The sequence below is a fragment of the Anopheles arabiensis genome, chromosome 3, assembly GCF_016920715.1.
Source record: "Anopheles arabiensis isolate DONGOLA chromosome 3, AaraD3, whole genome shotgun sequence".
Taxonomy (NCBI): domain Eukaryota; kingdom Metazoa; phylum Arthropoda; class Insecta; order Diptera; family Culicidae; genus Anopheles; species Anopheles arabiensis.
In genome coordinates, this window is record NC_053518.1 from 29159350 (window position 1) to 29178737 (window position 19388).

General features: G+C 44.2%; 1 protein-coding gene across 6 annotated transcripts in view; it reads right to left on the minus strand.

Moving 5' to 3' along the window:
- Nucleotides 1-18656: 18656 nt before the first annotated feature.
- Nucleotides 18657-19388, minus strand: part of LOC120901290 (zwei Ig domain protein zig-8-like) — a 39024-nt gene continuing 38292 nt past the window's right edge. For all 6 annotated transcript variants that reach the window (XM_040309080.1, XM_040309077.1, XM_040309078.1 and 3 more), the window contains 2 exons: nt 19006-19285; nt 18657-18918 (listed from right to left, as the gene is read on the minus strand). In XM_040309080.1, coding sequence (XP_040165014.1) covers nt 18788-18918; nt 19006-19285 — 411 coding nt within the window. In that variant the 3' untranslated portion in view covers nt 18657-18787. The remainder of the gene's footprint in view (nt 18919-19005; nt 19286-19388) is intronic.

Sequence of the window (19388 nt, forward strand, 5' to 3'; positions counted from 1 at the left end):
ACTTATAATGAAGCAGCTGGAAAAACGCCTCACTAAAGGCAACGGGAAGGGTAACAGGTATGAAATGGAAGAAAATCCTCCAGCAAAGCGTGTTTTGCAATAATCGTACCACGGTCGATCTTCGGCAAACGGTTCTTAGTTCACTTCGTGGGTATGTGTTTGTGCAATGAAATCTCAATTCAAAGCTCCTCCTTCTCCTCTTCGATTTCTGCTTCAACACTTCGAACATGGAACTCAACAATAAACAGGACCATTTAATGTCTCGAGCTTTCCTCCAGGGACGTTGCATCGTTCATTGCCATTGTGTTTGCATATAGGATCGTACACAGTGCAATCGACGGCTTCAATTTTTTCTACCCCTTAGGTGAAAAGGTAAAGGAACGTCGGCAATCGATGCTTAATCCCTTTTTCTTATGGCATCTGTTGTGCGAGTTGCGCATTGCGTTTGTTGTTTGGGCAAACTAACATTTGTCACAGGGATTGGGTTTGTTGCTTGGTTTTTCATATTTTTGTGACAGTAGAACTCGGAGTGCGACACGCACACATTGAAGTGATAATAAATGAACTTTAGTCTTGCATGCGACATCAACGAAGAAAGATCGTCTTGTCCGTGAGGGCTCCTGATTTATGGTGAAAGAAAACTACTACCCCACCCCCTCAAGTTACAGTCCACCGCTAGAGACACAACATTGTGGTCCTACGGAACCGGATAAAGTTACCCAGTGTTGTGATAAGTGGTTTGTCTTTCTCGCGTAAAGTCGGTACAAAGGAACATCCGAGACCGGGTGTTAAGGGCTCTAGACGCCCTACAGTGACGTGACTTTTGGTGCGTTACTACTGACAAACAGGTTGAACAATATCCGTAAACGCGAGTGTTTTCGGTCAGTGCTGTTCGACGGAAGCTGCCTGAGGGCATTCCAGACAACAAGAAGGGAAAAGTGTTCTTTTCAGGAGAAGTGTTTGGCTTGGGTTTTAGCGGTTGCAAATGGCGTGCCGGTGCAAGTGAATGTGTGTTAGTGCGTTCAGCTTGGTATCGGTTCGTGTGCAATTGCGCAGTGGTGCAAGCGAATGTACGTGTACGTGTATGTGCGTGTGTGTGTGACAGCTTAGCTTGGCGCGGATTCTTGTGCAAAGGCTCGATACGACGTTGATGGTGTGTGTGCATGTGTGACGAACGATGCCATCACCATTTACTCGATCGAAAAAGCTAAAACGAACACCAGTTAAGCGTGGGACGACATCACCGAAACCAACATCATCACAACAACAGCTAGTAGAAGACAATTCCGACGAAATGGAGGCACAGCTGAAAGTGTTGGAGAAGCAACGGGAAGCAGTGTGTGGAAAGCTTAGTCGTGTGTGTGCAGCTTTGTGTGACAGTGCAGAGCAGCCTAACCTCAACGTAAAAAACGTGCGCTTCCTTCAACTCCAGGAAAAGGCTTTAGAAAACATCCTTAGCGAGTGCAACGAAATACAGAACAAAATCTACGAGTTAACGCTGCACGATGACCAAGACAAAGAGCAGAATGACAAATACATCGAATTTGAGACACGTTTCAATGACGTTTCGTTGAAACTGACCGCGTGTTTCGATGCCGTAACGAAAGTTGAAGTAGCCGTTCCACCTGCTCTCCCACTGACCCAGCAGCAGGCTCAGTCCTACCTCCCTCCGTTGCAAGTGCCCCCACCGACATTTGATGGGTCATACGAAAAGTGGTATTCGTTCAAGGCGATGTTCACCACAGTGATGAACCGATACCAGCAAGAAGAACCGGCCCTGAAGCTTTTTCATTTGCGAAACTGCCTTGTCGGAAAAGCGGCTGGTATCATCGACGATGAGCTGGTAAACAACAACGACTACGAAGCTGCCTGGAAGGTTCTCACTCAGCGGTATGAAGACAAAAGAGTGGTTGTGGATAGGCACGTTGAAAACCTTTTCAGCTTACCCAAGATCAACCAGGACAATGCTTCGAGCCTTCGTAAAGTGATTGACAGTGATTGCACTAAAAACGTTGAGGCGTTGAAGAATCAGAACCTTCCGGTAGGTGGTCTCGGTGAGCAAATGTTGGTCAACCTTATAGCTGGTAAGTTGGACAAGAAGTTGCGAGTGGCTTGGGAGACGAAACAAAGGAAGAACTTACTTTCTTCCTACGCCGCTATGATGGAGTTTTTGGAGGAGCAGTGTCGAATTTCTGAGAAGATCGATACCAGCGTGAAAACATCGACGGAAAGTACGAAGCCGAAAACAGTGGCAAGGAGCCTGGTAGTGAGTGAACCTAAACCGTTAGCGAAGTGTCCAGTATGCAGTGCTGCTCATGAACTCCGAGCTTGTGAACTTTTCAGGGCTAAAGGTGTTAAGGAAAGGTTCGAGATTGCAAAACGGTGCGGTGTTTGCTTCAATTGTCTCTCCAAAGGCCATCAATTGCGAGCATGTTTATCAAGTTCTTGCCGTCGTTGCGGTAAGAAACATCAAAGCTTACTCCATGAAGATTCCCCAAGTCAGGTTGCAACTAACGTAGGTCAAACGACATCTAGTGAATCAGTGATAGAAGAATCCCAAACAGCCAACGTACAAGCTGAAACACCGACAACCCTGTGCGCGAGTGACGTGGAACCGGAGAAGCAGACCGTCCTTTCGACTGCCATTGTTTTAGTGGATGGTTTGTGCGATTCTCCCTATCCTTGTAGAGTGGTATTAGACTCTGCTTCGCAGATGAACTTTGTCACCGAGCGATTTGCAAACCTTCTCTCCCTTAAGACAAAACCCGCTGACGTCACGGTCAGTGGTCTGAACGGCAATAGAACTCGTCTTTGCCGTAAACTGCGCACGACGATCAGGTCTCGTGCCAGTGACTTTACAGCTGAGTTAGACTTCCTAGTGACACCACGAATCACTGGGGAACTTCCGACGAAGTCTTTCGACATATCACAGTGGCCCATCTCGAGCGTACAGGTGCTGGCCGACCCTACCTTCAACAGAAGAGGACCTGTCGATATGCTGATTGGCGCTGGAAGTTTTTGGAACCTGATGCTTGACGGCCGATGTGAACTCGGCCCGAACCGACCTGCGCTGCGATACACAAAGCTGGGTTGGATCGCTGGAGGTGTGATCGCGAGCGACACGACGGTCGTTGCGCGTACACTTTGCCAAACTGCTGACGATCAGCCGCTCATCGAACTGCTGAGGAACTTCTACAAGGTAGAATCCTACGACGAGCTCCGCCCTTCCCCGAAGGCGGATGACGAAGCGTGCCTGGAACACTTCCGGCGCACACACGAGCGAACTGAGAAGGGACGGTATGTAGTACGACATCCGTTCAACGAACGTAAACGCGAGCTTGGCGGCTCGCGAGACACAGCGCTGCGACGTTTTCTGGCTTTGGAGCGAAAACTTGACAAGCAGCCGGACTTAAAGGAGCAATATTCGCGGTTCATCCGAGAATATGAGGATCTCGGACACATGCGCGAGATTGTGGAAACACCGAATGACGACCCAGGATCGGTGTTTTATCTACCACACCACTGCGTGCTGCGGCCTACGAGCACGACAACCAAGCTGCGAGTCGTGTTTGATGGATCCGCGAAGACGTCAACCGGCGTCTCGATCAACGACGTTTTGATGACTGGACCGACGGTTCAGAACGATCTTACTGCAATTTTGCTTCGTTTCAGAGGATTTCAGTACGTCTTCACACTCGACATTCCGAAGATGTTTCGTCAAGTGGTGGTCCATCCGGATGACACAAGGTACCAGCGAATCTTTTGGAGGTACAATCGGAACGACCCACTTACGGTGCGAGAGCTGCTGACAGTTACGTATGGCTTGGGACCTTCCCCGTTTCAAGCAACCATGGCTCTGAAGCAAGCTGCAGAAGATCATCACGATGAGTTCCCAAGGGCCGTAAAGGTGGTCAATAGGGAGACATACATGGATGATATCCTGACTGGTGCCGATACCCTTGCTGAGGCTTGCCTACTACCGCGAGATGTGACTGGACTACTAGCGAAAGCCTGCTTCAGCGCTCACAAGTGGTGCGCCAACCATTCAGATATCGTTTTAGGTGTAGCTGAAGAACAACGAGGAGACACTTTCGAGGTTACGGACGACACCTCGAAGACCATCGTTAAGACACTGGGCGTGACATGGAACCCGTTGGAGGACTGGTTCTCGGTGTCCGTTCCTGACTTTGACAACCCAGAAGGAATGACTCGAAGGAAACTTCTGAGTCAACTGGCCAAAATATTCGACCCACTTGGATTCTTTGGCCCAGTAATCACCTACGCGAAGCTGATCTTGCGAGAAGTAGGTGAACTACAAATCGATTGGGACGACTCCATCCCAACCGAAATCGACGAGAAATGGCGAAACTTTCGGACCGAGATGACATCACTGAGGGAAATCCGAGTTCCGAGATGGATTTCCTGGAAGGATGTGTTCCAGCTGAGACTACATGGGTTCGCTGACGCATCCGACCAAGCCTACGGTGCCTGCTTGTACGTGCAGGGCACTTTCACCGACGAGGAGTCCAAGATGCAGCTTGTTTGCAGCAAGTCTCGGATCCTACCGAAAAAACGAAGTCCGAAGGAGAAGGCCATCACGACCCCTCGAGCCGAACTGTTAGCGGCACTGTTACTGGCTCGAATGGTCGTGAAGTTCCTGAACGCTACGGAGCTTAAGTTTGAATCAGTACATCTTTGGAGCGACTCAAAAGTCGTCTTGGCTTGGGTCAAGAAAACGCCAGAACTACTGCAGACATACGTATCAAATCGGGTAAGCGAGATCCAGCAGCTTAGCCAATCCTTCCACTGGCATTACATTTCCACACATGACATCCCGGCCGATTTGATATCACGTGGAATTACACCGAGGAAATTGATTGGTTCAACTATTTGGTGGCGGCCCCAACCAACACAACACCTCATCGAGGATGAGGACGAAGTGGAAATTCCGGATAATGAGCTACCGGAAATGCGAGCTGGAGTGGCTTTAGCCATGACTGTTCCGATCGAACGTTTTCCGATCTTTGACAGGTTGAGCAGTTACACACAGGTTGTAAGGAGTATGGCCTACTTGGTGCGACTAGCTAGGTTCATCAAGTCACGCAAAAGGGAGGTGGTAAAGGGCCGACTGACAGCGAAGGAAGTGCGTACAGCGACGCTCTTAATAGTACGACTGGTTCAACGCGAGACTTTCCAGCCCGAAATCATCGCACTTATGGACGGTGCGAATACAAAACATCGACTTAATGGACTACAAGCGGTTTTGGATCCTGACGATGGGATCATACAAGTTGGAGGCAGAATCAAGCGAGCCTTCATACCTTACGACAGTCGACATCAGATGCTGTTGCCGGCTAAGCATCCAATCACTGAAGCTCTCGTTCGCGAACTACACATCGACAACCTACACATCGGGCAAAGAGGTTTGCTTGCAGTTGTACGTCAACGGTACTGGCCACTGATTGTGGAGAATACTATTCGAAAGGTGATACGGAAGTGCATCGTGTGTTTCTAGGCAAACCCGTTGAAGACGACGCAACTGATGGGTGACCTACCGTCGTATCGCGTCCAGCCAGCCCCCGTCTTTTCGAATACCGGTGTGGACTACGCCGGTCCCTTCTGGATAAAATCAACGACTTCTCGCAAACCGCAAATCACCAAGGCGTACGTGTGCTTGTTTGTGTGTTTGCAGACTCGGGCGGTTCACTTGGAATTGGTTTCAGACTTGACGACAGACGCCTTTCTAGCGAGTTTGAGACGGTTCATCAGTCGACGTGGATGCCCAAAAACGATACGTTCTGACAACGCGACTAATTTTGTCGGAGCTAAAACCGAGCTACATGAACTTTGGCGTATGTTCCAAAACGATTGCGCTACAAAAAAGATCACCAACTATTGCGTCGACAAGGGTATTAACTGGTCGTTCATACCACCACGAAGCCCACACTTTGGCGGCATTTGGGAGGCTGGTGTGAAGCAGGTCAAATACCACCTAAAACGTATTGTTGGCCATAGGAAGCTCTCTTACGAAGAGCTTTACACGACATTGACCCAGATAGAAGCAGTACTGAACTCTCGTCCCTTGGTACCGAGTTCAGATGACCCATCCGACTACACTGCGATCACGCCTGCACATTTCCAGATCGAACGTGAGATGCAGACGGTTCCTGAACCTGACTACTCTACCTTGAAGGAAAATCATCTCTCACGATGGCAGTTAGTGCAGTCCATGCTGCAACACTTCTGGAAACGATGGACCGCTGAGTACCTGCCGGAGCTGCAGAATCGATCGAAATGGCTGAAGCGGAAGGTGAATAAAGTAGGATCACTTGTGCTACTAGCTGACCAGAATGCGCCACTACTGCAGTGGCCACTTGCCAGAATCGTTGCCGCACACCCTGGAGACGATGGTACAATTCGTGTCGTTACCGTTAAGACAGCGAATGGAGCGGAATTCAAGCGTGCGGTAACTGAGGTCTGTTTTCTACCGTTAGACGAGGATGAAAATTGAAATGACATTTCAACGCCGGGGAGGATGTTGTGCGAGTTGCGCATTGCGTTTGTTGCTTGAGCAAACTGACATATGTCACAGGGATTGGGTTTGTTGCTTGGGTTTTCATATTTTTGTGACAGTAGAATTCGGAGTGCGACACGCACACATTGAAGTGATAATAAATGAACTTTAGTCTTGCATGCGACATCAACGAAGAAAGATCGTCTTGTCCGTGAGGGCTCCCGATTTATGGTGAAAGAAAACTACTACCCCACCCCCTCAAGTTACAGTCCACCGCTAGAGACACAACAGCATCGAAGCACCATTTCCCAACCCGTTCTGGCCGTAAGATCACACCGGCTTACCAACAACTCAGCCAGTCGAGCCGTATACTATCGGCTCTGTGTACTTATCCCCAAGTGCCGAGGAATGCAATTGTTTGTCCAACATTGTTGCTAAAGTGCAATTTTTCATCATTGCTCGCTTTTGCTGCCATTTGTCGGTGACAAAACCTTTTACCTTTGGGTTCCTGGGCTGCAATCGAGTATGGTGCGGGAGAGCAGTTATCAGGCGACGAAATAAATTGGATTCTCGCACTGTTCACCTGATGCAGAGCAAGAGCAGAGACCGGGTGTGGCGCTACATTCGGTGTCGAATCCGGTTTAATTAATATGAATCGAACCTAACAGTGCCACCGTAGTGTAATGGCGATATCAAATCAATAACTTTTCACATAAATCATGCAACCCGTTTCGTGGTAATTGCGGGATTGAGAAATGCAGGTTTAAACTCTTCTCAATGTGGCTTTAGCGGTAACGTGCTGAGTTTGTCCGACATCCTGGTGTAGTGGACGGTGTAATAAACTCATCGATAGTTGGGATCTTGGGTTGGGTTTTCGTTATTTACGAGCGTCTTCAACATCGTCATAATCGATCACGCTGCTGTTGATAAGCGTCCAGTGGTCATTAGCAGGATGACCGGAAAAATTATTTTGATGCTATTTTTAATTACAATGTTGCCGAATACGCTCAATGAAAGGCTTTCAAATGATTAAATAATTTACACAATAGATTTAAAAAAATAATCTCGTTGATGTTCAGCGCATTCAGCGTTCAGCGAAATTATCCTCATGAATCCTGACGATGACGTATTGTCGTATATATGTGATTTTAGATATAAGCTTATAGGATGCTGATATAGATTCAGTTTACATAAAATAATAAAGTTAGTTTGTAGTGAAAACGAATACCAACTAATAACTATACTCTCATTTGTATATTTATAATAATTTCCTAAGAATTGACGTTAATATACTCCTCTCATGTTTGTAAGCTAAATTAATAATGAATATTTCAATTGCGATTATTACAATTGCGTTAAGCGAACTCAAATTGACCGTTCGACCTGCAACAGACGGTGTTTGGTCCGTAAAATAAAAACAGTTCTAGGAATGAGCAGTTTTTCCAATGGTATTTTGAACACATTAGAAAATTATTCCATTGTGTTGCTGCGAGCGGCATTTGCGATAATAATAGCTTATTGTCTTACAAGCAAAAGGTTAGTAAATTTTCTTTCATCATCGAAAATAAAGCTTGTCCAAGCACTGCTTGTAGTGGAAGCAAACATCACTAAAGCTGCATCCGATTTAAACGATGTGGAGTTAAACCGGATGTACCAAGGTGGATGTAACTCCGCGTGGATGCAGGAAACAGCGCATGTGTGTGTGTGTGTGTGTGTGTGTGTGTGTGTGTGTGTGTGTGTGTGTGTGTGTGTGTGTGTGTGTGTGTGTGTGTGTGTGTGTGTGTGTGTGTGTGTGTGTGTGTGTGTGTGTGTGTGTGTGTGTGTGTGTGTGTGTGTGTGTGTGTGTGTGTGTGTGTGTGTGTGTGTGTGTGTGTGTGTGTGTGTGTGTGTGTGTGTGTGTGTGTGTGTGTGTGTGTGTGTGTGTGTGTGTGTGTGTGTGTGTGTGTGTATGTGTGTGTGTGTGTGTGTGTGTGTGTGTGTAGGTAGGTAGGTAGGTAGTGTGCCGTCTACGTGGTTGCCTATTACAATGATGTATGTCCCTGGTTGGTTTACTGGTGCCATTCGCTCAAGCCCAGGCAGACACAAGGTCACCAAGGCGTTAAAATGCTTCGTTAGGCAAAGTAAGCGTGTCTTTATGCGTCTGTGTGCATGGAAAGTTGTTCCCCGGCAAGATAAAGTGCAGCCCAACAAGGCACACTTCGATGGTGTTTGTTTGGCACTGCGATGGTTCCGGAAAGCAGTTAGTTAGTACCATTTGCTCGCCGTGTTGCATACATTCTGGCGCTAAAGCTCGCAAAAGCGTAGGTTTTATACGAGATGAATTATTAATATACGTGCGCGTGTCTGTGCTGCATCGCTTTATTAAGCGAACACAGTTGTATGTGTGTTGTCCACATTCTCGCAAAAAGCTCTTCCCATTGCAGGTATTCAAATTGGCTGTGACGGTCTATGTCGTATGCGCTTTTGCTTCTTCGGCGATAATATTACCAATAACTACTAATACCACCACCGCCACTGCTCTTTTGTGAAAAGAGTAAAAGTTGCACCAGGTGACTCAGCATGATATCGCGTAGCGGAAGCATGTTACGCTGCGACACTCCGCAAGGGGTGCAGTCAATTTCAACCGGTGTGTCTGAGTAACTTGGTCCGTCGTCATCGTCGTCGTGCGCAGGAAAGTTTTCTCATTTTACACCGTGTGTACTCCATCTAATTCCAATCAATTACATGCACCAGAGACCTTGCACCGGGGACGCCTCGTTTCGGGTGGTTTTTGCGCCAGACACGTGCGCACGTTTCGTCTCGGTCGTTTTCTTGATGCAGTGTCCCTTAGCTCCCAAAATCCCAACTACTGTGAAGTGCACAAAAGACACGTTTGCAATGTTGTCCGTTCTCTGTTTTATTTGGTTGTGACAGGAAATGGCAAGATTAGGTCTAGATGGAATACCCCTTTGTGGACAGTGATGATGTGCAGAACGAGAGGGAAAAACGTTTTGCACGCTGGTACGTCACCCATGTTCCCTCTTCTCGAGAGCAACCGATCACAACGGCGATCGTGAGTAGTGCTCCTTCATTTATTAAGTTCTTCCAAAAAGTGTACATTTTAGACCAAAAATTTCATTTAATTTCATTTAATTTCATTTATTAATTCAATATCCGCCATCAATGCTTAATAAAGCAGACTTTAAACTAAATAAACTCTAACAAATATACAAAATAATTTATGAAAAACTAAGCCTTACTAAACTAGTCTCGACCTAGCAAAAAAATAAAAGAAAAAAAACATAGGTAGAGCGTAGAGACTATCAAAACTTAATGAAACTTAGAAGAATAATTAAAGAGAATTAGAAGAAAAAATACGGTTACGAAAAGAGTTGAGAGAGGAGTCGAAATCAAAGAGATAGTAAAAGTGGTTAAACAACCTGAAACAGGATAGAATAGGATCATTGAAAGTATAAAGAGTATGACGTGTTTCAATTGACAGAGGATCACGAGGACGAAAGGATCGAGAGGAAACATACAACGAGATGGACGAGAAGAAATCAGGAGCATCAGTATCAGAAAGTAATAGAAATAGGAATAGGAGGAATACATACAAACAGTCTCATCAACGGATCACACTGGGTTAAAAAGTTTGTCCTGCAAAGAGAGCATTTTATGCCACTTTTATTTCCCACCCACAGCCTGTCCTAACGCCGGGTGGCCGTTGACGAAAATTTAAAAGTGCTCCATTAGGCGACGGTCATCCTGTTTGGCCGTCGTTCTCGGGTCGCGTTGAAAGTTTTCGCTAAATTGGTTAAAGTTGAAGTGGATTTGGCTGACCATTTGACCGCGCTGCCTTTGTGTGCCGTTTGTTGCTGTACTTTAACGCACAGAGTTTGAAGTGTAGTTGCTGATGTTGTACCAGTTGAATAATGGATACTTTACCCGGGGAAATGGGGAACTAATTTTACAGTTTGAAAATCGAGACCAGGAATTTTGTTCATTTGTATGACGTTTTACTTGGACGGCAAGAACATGTAGCAATTGAATCATTCTGCAAAATTTTATATCGTTTATTTAAACTTCAACAGTATCGTTACTGTAAATTGGGTTAAATTATTCCATTCTTTACGGATTTGAAGGTTTTGAAATCGGACGATTACTTAAACACAATATAGCCTCAAACTTGTAAAGCCTTGATCATCATCAGTTTCTGACGTCCACAGCAAAGATAACACTTGACTTTGAAGCATTGAACATTTCAGTCCCGAAGACATCGGCCCCATTGATAGGTCGTTTAACGGTTGTTAAATTAATGGCCGAAAAGTTTTTGACCATTGCTGATTGTGTGTAATTGTTGTCGTTAGAATCAGTCTCGCTTGTTTTGTAAGATCGAAATTGAAGTGTGGTTTGCTGGGAAAGCAACTCAGGGAAGGTACGTTGATGTCCACCCACAAAGGACATTTAGAGCTGGTAAGCGATTGTTCGATAATCATTACCACGGCAGCTGTTGGTAATTGAGCTGAGTATGCAAGTGCGAATGCATGTTGGAAGATTCCGAAGCATTTGTGAGTAGCTTTGGTAATGATTCTGCAGACATTAGAGATTGGTGAGAGATTGCAGAAGAACCAAAATTCGAATGGCAGACAATAGACGATGTCTAATGATAGTTGCCTCTCAATCGTTTGGTTGTTATAAGTGGTTAGGTAACGAGTAAAGAACATTTTTCAGGTTTGGATTTTTTGCTCCTTTTTCCTACTTTTCCTGCTTGCATCGATTTTCAACCTATTATTGCCCAATAAACCTTTGTCGATAGAATCGACGATGTTTGCTGAAATGAAGGCTAAAGGCCATATATGGTAGCCGTTGTTGATGGAACGAATCAACCGATAAAGGCTTTATGTAAGCATCGTTTCACAGAGGTCTAGTTTACAATGTACACATCGGACCTAAGGTGAGTGGGATTTGGGATCATCGGTTTATTGAACGTTCGATTTTGATCCCTTTTTCCACCTGACACGCGAAGGGATGGGTCCTGTTGCGAAATCACTGTTCCATCACCTGACCCTTCTGATGCAAGCTAGTAACAAATTGTAGCATTGCGTATTATCTGTCCGATAGGGGATGTTCCTGTTCGTAGCATCAAAATCATGTTTGTGAATAGTTGATTACAATTTGATGACGATGTGTCTCTAATAACGAGACTCGGGTACGTTGAGCTGCCCCGATGGAGAACCCCTTCACCCACACCGAACTCGGGTTGTATTTAAAATCTGCTCAGCTTACACCGTTGTGAGACACTTACAACTTTCCGTAAAACCCTCTGGTCCTCTGGTATTGAATATCGATCCGCTGGGGAGTTTCGGGTTCGATTTTAATTGATTGTTCCCACAAGCGGTATTGGAGCACGCGGACGCACACGCTACTCACGTTTAATTAGTTTCCGGTTCCGTGTGATTGGGTCGAAAAAGACGATGCACGGTCACAGACTAATTTCGGATGCTCTTTGAACGTTTACGAGCGTTATCGTACGCGCAAGGACAAATTCCCAAGAACCTTTTGGAGTTTCTTGGAGTTGCGACTCTCACTGCCGGATGTTATTTTCACTTGATTGGGTCACAATATTGTGAAGTTTGTACCTTTTTGCGGAGACATCTTTCTAGCTATTTTGTGGGAAGGGTTTGGCTGGTCGATTCTGGGGCAACGATAAAATGCATCAAAGCGGGAAACAGGAAAAGGGTATTCTAGGGTAAAATGGTATCTTTAACCATAAGCCTAAGCATAGACGGAGCGTGAAATTTGCTCTATAAGGAGATGGTGAAATGTCGTGTAAATGGAGCTACAATCTATTAAAAGCATTGTGATGTTGTTCGCTATAAAGGCACTATTTTGTAAAATATCTTTCGGGGTTCTTCGGTACCTTTTCGGTAGATTTTTCCCTTTTTCGTCCACTTTCCTTGCTCACAGATGATGAAACAAAAAGGGAACATTTTACCGTTTTTATCCCAAATCGATCAAGGGTTATCTTGTATTGTGTGCTCAACGTTTCTTAGATGTAACAAAAGGTCAAAAGCAAGGAGCTTCCTGCTGAAAACACGACGTAGGCGCCTAAAGGTATGCAATCCTTAGCCATTCTAAACTTATTACGCAATATTACTGCCTTTACTTTACTTAACTCTATGAATTATAATAAGTTTTGGCACTTCGAGAAATTGAAAGCAGAAGAATTTCCCAGAGCCTGGGGAAATTTTCTACTTTACACTTTCAATGCAACACGCAACGAAAGACGCAACGCTTGAAAGTATGCAATCATGCGTAGCACATTATTTATGCAGCAAATTACACTAGAACGAGACTGAGCGACAACAGATTAAAATGATTACATTACTTAAATGGTTGAGCTTGTTTCTCTTTTCCCAGAATTTTTGATCCGTTTCTATCCCAACCACTCTCCTGCTTATTATTCCCCAGAGGAAAAATCAATCCTCATGGCTACCGTTTGATATTTGCCGGCTGAAAATGCTTATTTTAATTAGTGGACAGGGGCAAGAAACAGGACGCAAAATATCAAATCACCCTGCAAAAGGACATTCGATATACCGACCTTTATCGTTCGATGAAATGGGATGATTTTAATTAAATTTTATTGTATCTCTGCTACGTATTGGTTTTGTGTGGTTTCGTTTTGGAATCGCTTACGTCCCTCAAAACGGAGAAGGAAGGCCCGTGTGTTCCCCGAACGTAATGAGATTATGTGTTTTTGTAATGATTGTCATTTTGTTAAACCCCTAGAGTGGAGAGAGACACATATACAGCGATAGTTGGAGCGACAACGAGTGTCTGCAAAGTTGTGTATCCGCATCTTTAATCTGTACAGAATTGCTGCATTCACCGGTGGATGTTTTAAATTGGACAAACCTCTGCCGCTCTGTTCGGTCCTTACCTAACTGGCTCGTGTCCTTCCCGTTTAATTTCCATCCTAAAGTTCGTGACTAATTTTCTACGGAAAGTGCTGCTATCCCTCGTCCGGAGATTGGATGGATTAGTGTTCGAGTTAGCTTTTGGTGCCATGTTTCAACCGCGTCCGTTGTTGCACAAGATGGTACCCTGAAGGCTTCTCTCATCCCACTCTCAAAAAAGGATTAACCGAGAGCAAACGGTCAAGGATGTTTGGCCATAGATTTGTGCACGCTTCCGGGTGGATGTTTGCGCCCGGTGTGGTTGCAGCTGCTTAGCTCCCGGGAAATAATGCAGAAACTGGGAACGACTGCACCGAACCCGATTATGCAGAATTCGGTTCACGGTTTCATCGTTAGCGAATCGCACAAAAATCTGATGCAACCAGCAATGCGATATCTAACGGGATGAAAAACGGCGCTCGTTTTGTGGTATTTGCGCACCATCCATATCGATTGGCTATCTTTCGCTTGGAATGACCGTTTGCTCGATGTGGTTAGATGCCTTTTGGTGGTTTTCATCAGCAAATAGACGGGAGATAGAGTGCAAATGAGTTGTTGCAACGGCAGGAGGTCCAGTTGATGATTAGTCCTAGGAAAACGGTCATAAATAGACCCGAGCGCTTGAAAATTAAAACACTAGCTCGGATGAAGGGTAGTCACTCGTTTGGGAAGAGAGTTTACCGCCGGGGATGGACCAGCCTGACACAAACATATAAATGAGTGCCTAAATTGGATTATAAAATATTTTTCACATGGGGGGGTTTTAACTTGGTCGTTGTAGAGAGCAATGGGATGGAATGCCGTACTAATATTCTGTTCCATTTGGTCACGTTTTGTGCACTGCAGCTAAATTCAACATCACCCGCTCGAACGTTACTGCACAGACACACAAATTGAAAGTTATCGGACACAATCTACCTTCACCGAGGCATCAATTCGAATGAAGGAGAAGCCTGTCGTTGGTTGGCTGGTGCTGTTTGACCGGATGTCGAAAATCGCCCAGGCAGTGCCCAGGCAATCGTTACAAGCGCCAGTACGAGCGGATGTAGTTTTTGTTCCTTACTTCCATCACATTGCAGCCATTTCGAATGGAACGTTGCAGCCATCGTTGTGACTGGTCACATCCAATGCTTGTCTTGGACGAGTAAGGGTGGTTGTTCCAGTTCTGGGGGAAAGCCGGAGCCAACGTTTGAGCTGAATTGTTCTCTCGTTTACTTCCGGTTGTTTGCAGTAGTTTGAAGTGTGTATGGATGTAAAAGCATGTCCGATTCTTTGCTGATTGTTTTGGGAAAGATCGATAAAACGATTCGCTTAAAATTGAAACTGAGTGAAAGAGAGATTTTGAAAATTTTGCTTTTTATAGACAATGTCCGTGGGTAATTGAATTTAGAAATAAAGTAAGGAAAATTGATTTAAAATTACTTACAATTCTAAACCAAACATTGATTTTAAAGTATAATAATAATTGTTTCGGTTTGATTGCGCAACAAAAAAACGCTTCAAAAGGTGTTTCTTTCTATCATATCCAACAACCCATTTTACAGTGAATTGAACGATCGATCAATATGATTTTAAATCAAACTTAACGTCTCAATCATTGCTCCAGCACCTGTCCCTCCGTCGAAGCAAAGCGGACTCATTAAACGCTTCATTTCCATTCGGACGGAAATAGAACACAGTTAAGCTAATTACAATAAAGGGGATGGATTAAGGGCTTCATCAAGTGTTTAAGTATAGAGTTTTTACAGCAACAAATCTGCTAAAAATGCATCAAGATTTTAAATTAATGCTCTTTTCTTATTTGTGAACAGTGGTAACAGGGTACACTTATCAATTTTCCACCTTGATTACCTGCTTCTGCCAAAGGATCCTTCTAATGTATCGGTAGCATCCCTCCGTAAATCATCGGTTTTTAAAGCCTCAAAAACCGGAAAGGAAGGGTCATTCATTTCTTCATCATTTTTGCTGCTCATTGAGCAGTGTGCTCCCCGATGTCTGTGTTTTCAATGTGTTTTTCCCCCAAAAACCATCAAACTTTCTTGCTTTTTTCTTTTTCTTCTGCTATTCCTCACAGACCTCACACACCGAATGGCACCCTTTGTACACGTCCGTGTCCAGCTCGGAGATGATACTGACCGCGGCCAAAACGATAGCGACACTGTACAAGCATGCCGTGCTCGACTACGAACTTACCGTGGCGTCTCAGGTGGATTCGGCAGTGGGAGCAGCGACCGGACCATCCACTACCGGCGGCGATGACGGGGACGGCACACCCCAACCGGCGGAATAAGAATTAATGTTCACCATCATTAGGGCTTGCCACTGTAATCACTACTGAGCTGGTGTGGCCCTCTGCGGATCTGCGAGCTGGATAGACAAATGAATTAAGCTCATAGTGTGTGGAAGCGTTTTCGTGACGATCGTTGTCCAAGATATTGCAAAAGAAGGGGTTTTGTGAAGAGCTGCACGTTTGTTCCGCACAAGATGATGGCGGAAACGGTTAGCATTTAAAGGAGCTTTGGAGTGTCGCTCTTCACCTTCTTTTACAGACCCATATCGAGAAAGACAATAATGGAAAAAGTATCGACCAACAATCCCATTGGGAGTGAACAGCAGCAAGAAAGCAAGTGAAAAAGCACATATAGGTTTTAATGTTCGTTTGGGTGGCGCCCGTTACGTGACGATGTACAATAAGAGAATCCTTTTTTTATTGTTTTGACCCTCCTTCCGAGACACCGAGATTCCCTTTTGTACGAGATGCGAATGGGAAAATCGGCATGATTTTCAATTTATTGATTCAACCCATGAGATTTAACCGACCGACCCGGAACATAGAAGAATCGCCCGGCATTGCCTTCTGAACAGGAACACGTGAATCTCGTACGCTCGAAAGGTATGAGAGAGAGAGAGAGAGATAATTTCTTGAAGGTGTCGAGCGTGCGCTTATCAACATTATACGACCATAGTTTATTTTAAAGCACTCGTTGAAACTGTAAGCCTATTATCGTAATAATCACCAGTAATAAAACGCAAACTGTAAACAGTCATTCTTAACAAATGGAAATGGAACGAAACTGACCGCAAGGAGAGGCTGCTGTTTATCTTAATTCGCTTTTTATAGGTTGCAGTGTCGCCCTGGTGTTGGAGTGTTCTGAGTCGCAAATTAACGAAGTGGACGGTAGAAAATTTGCATTTCTTGCTCAACTTTCATCGCTGTGGTGTTTTCGAGTTGCTCGTCAGGATTGTTGATGGTGGGACCTATATTTGTAGGGTGTCAACGTTTTCCGAAAATCTCATTCTTTCTCAACCTGGCCTGTGTGTCTGTTTGGTCTGAATGTTAAGCTCGTAAAGCATAGAGACTCGAACGAGGTAAGGTGTTGCAATCGTTACCAAGCTCTGGAGTGAAAATTAAATTATAAATTCTATGTTGGCAGATTTGAAAACAAATCGTTGGGCGGCTAATGCCTGAACACTAGCATTTGTGGTTTTGAGAGGAATATACTCAGCTTAGTTGAATTCTAGAATGGACCCTGCACAGCAGGTGTAAATTAGCGCTATTTAATACATCTTTCTTGTTGTATATGGTGTATCCTGTGCATTCCTCTTCATTTTTGCGATTGGTTTCAGCGTAATTTAATCATTTTCTACTTTTAATCATTTTTTAATCTGCTTACAAACCGAACAATAATTACAGAAAGTGTGTAACACACATCATTAAATTGATTCAATTGTTTCTATTTCAGTGATATCGTGTCCTTTTGCATAATTAAATGTATGTGTAATGTATGCTTTGTGGTACTCTGGGTAAATTTTATTGAATCTGTTTGTGGCGTTTTGCGCAATGAAATAATCTTTCCGGCAATGGATCTGTTTACAATACGGGATCTTGTCTGGTCCTCACCCTAAAACGTCGGGACAGTTGCTTGTAGTCGTACTGGTTTCTCATGCCTTGGAAGGAGCAGTAGGCAGCGGGTATCTCGTTGCTAATTATAATTATCTGCATTTTAAAAGATGTTATTAAAAATAAAGTGAGCTACAAACAACACGTAAAGGCCTTTAAGTTATCCGCTGCTTTCGTTTTCACGCTTGAACAACTTTATCAAAATGGAAACCATGAATTAGCAGCCAATGGTCAATTGGTACAAAAAACGAAGTGCAATACTTTTCCATTCGGCAAACGTGCGCTCAAATTGAAAGTGTGATTAAATGAAACACGAAAGCACACACACAAATTTAAACAGTTCCATCCTGCTTTTATTACGCCGGTTCGATTTAATTGCATTTTTATTAATTCTCCCATTCTCCCATAACTCCCCCATCGTACCAATGCTTCAAACAGGCATATGAATGTTTATCGGTTACGGAAATAATTATCTCCATTTGTTTGTGTTTGCCTACCTGTGTCTGGTTAATGTGTGAAAGGTGTTTATTACAACCATACCAGACAACTGGCACGAATGTGGTTGGTATCCTTTACAGGTGCCTCTGCACAAAAGAAGCATCACTTCGTCCTGCTTTACCCAACCCCACCAAAGCAAACCTTTATAGACAACAACATGTAATGCAATTTATGCAATTACCAACCATTTCTTGCTATATTCGCATAATTATAGTAAACCCCTTTTCAACACCAAGAAAGTTAAGCTACACACAAATAATAGTATTACGCCCGCAAAGCACAAAGCAAGCCGCTGGTTAGTTGGTTAATGTTTTAATAGTTTTCTGATTTATCGCCCATTTGCCACACTTCTCATTCGCTCATTTCTTTTACACTCTGCTTGATAATCCGATTAAGTAGAATGGTGTGAAAGCGTTAAACAGTAGTAAAAAAACTACAATGCACTCATTCCGTCTAATAGCAATGAAGGGTTTCATCGAGCAGGATAGGAAGTAAAAAGAGATGTTAAAATAATGTCCATACAGTTGATTAAGCATCTTTTCATTTGCCAAGCAGAAGAAAAAGCTGCTTACGATTTAGTATTAAAATGAATGAATGGGCACGGGAAAATCTCACTAAAAAGAAAACCATTTGAAGGGGAAATGGACACAGTTTTGTAATGAAACTTTTATCTAAAGATCATTGAGGGGGGGGGGAACATTCGAATACGTTTGATTTTTTCCAGCTTATACTCAAGTCATTTACCTACCTTACGCTCGTATTCGTTCCTTTCTTGTGATAGGTAAATTATTAAAATACAATTGACTTTACTTCGAAATTATTTTATTTCAACGTCTTCGATGCACAAGAATTTTAACGTTCTTTTCTCCGCTCATTTCTTTTCTGTCTTATCTTATTGGTCAGGGATGAGTTCTACGATGAATTTCTTCACCGTCATCACCGACAGTAGTTGGTCCACGCGTAGATTTTCAGGAAAAATGCTGTCGATGCAATACTGGGCACCATTAAACTCAGCGGCAAACTCCACTGGCTGGGCGGCAATGCTAACCGCTTGAGCGGGGAGCCCACTGTGAAAAGGAAAGTTAAAATATCCATGAAACTTTTTACATATTTAACACATTACACAAACATCATTTAAGTACAAAAACACTCACACAACGGTAGCCCTGACAAATACTGTCTGAAATGTTTCCAGTATCGGGCGAACACTGTCGTATTTGTCATTGCCCTTGACGCGGTTAGCGAGTAGGGCGGTCGAACAGTTCCATTCAGGATGTGCACGTTGATCGTGGAAGGATCGGCATTCGATGGGGAGCAGACGTACTTCCCGCTGTCGGTGGTACGGGCGCGCTGTATTAGCAGGTACGATGTCGTCGTTTCACCCTTCTCCGTTATGACCGACACACCGCCCCGGGGTGAATCGTAGTTGATCTCCTGCATACAAACAAAAAATGTGAAGTGAGAAGTGGAGAAGAATCAAATGGAATAAATAGAATATGCTCTCGAACCAAGAAAAAAGCTCCCAATCAATTGACAT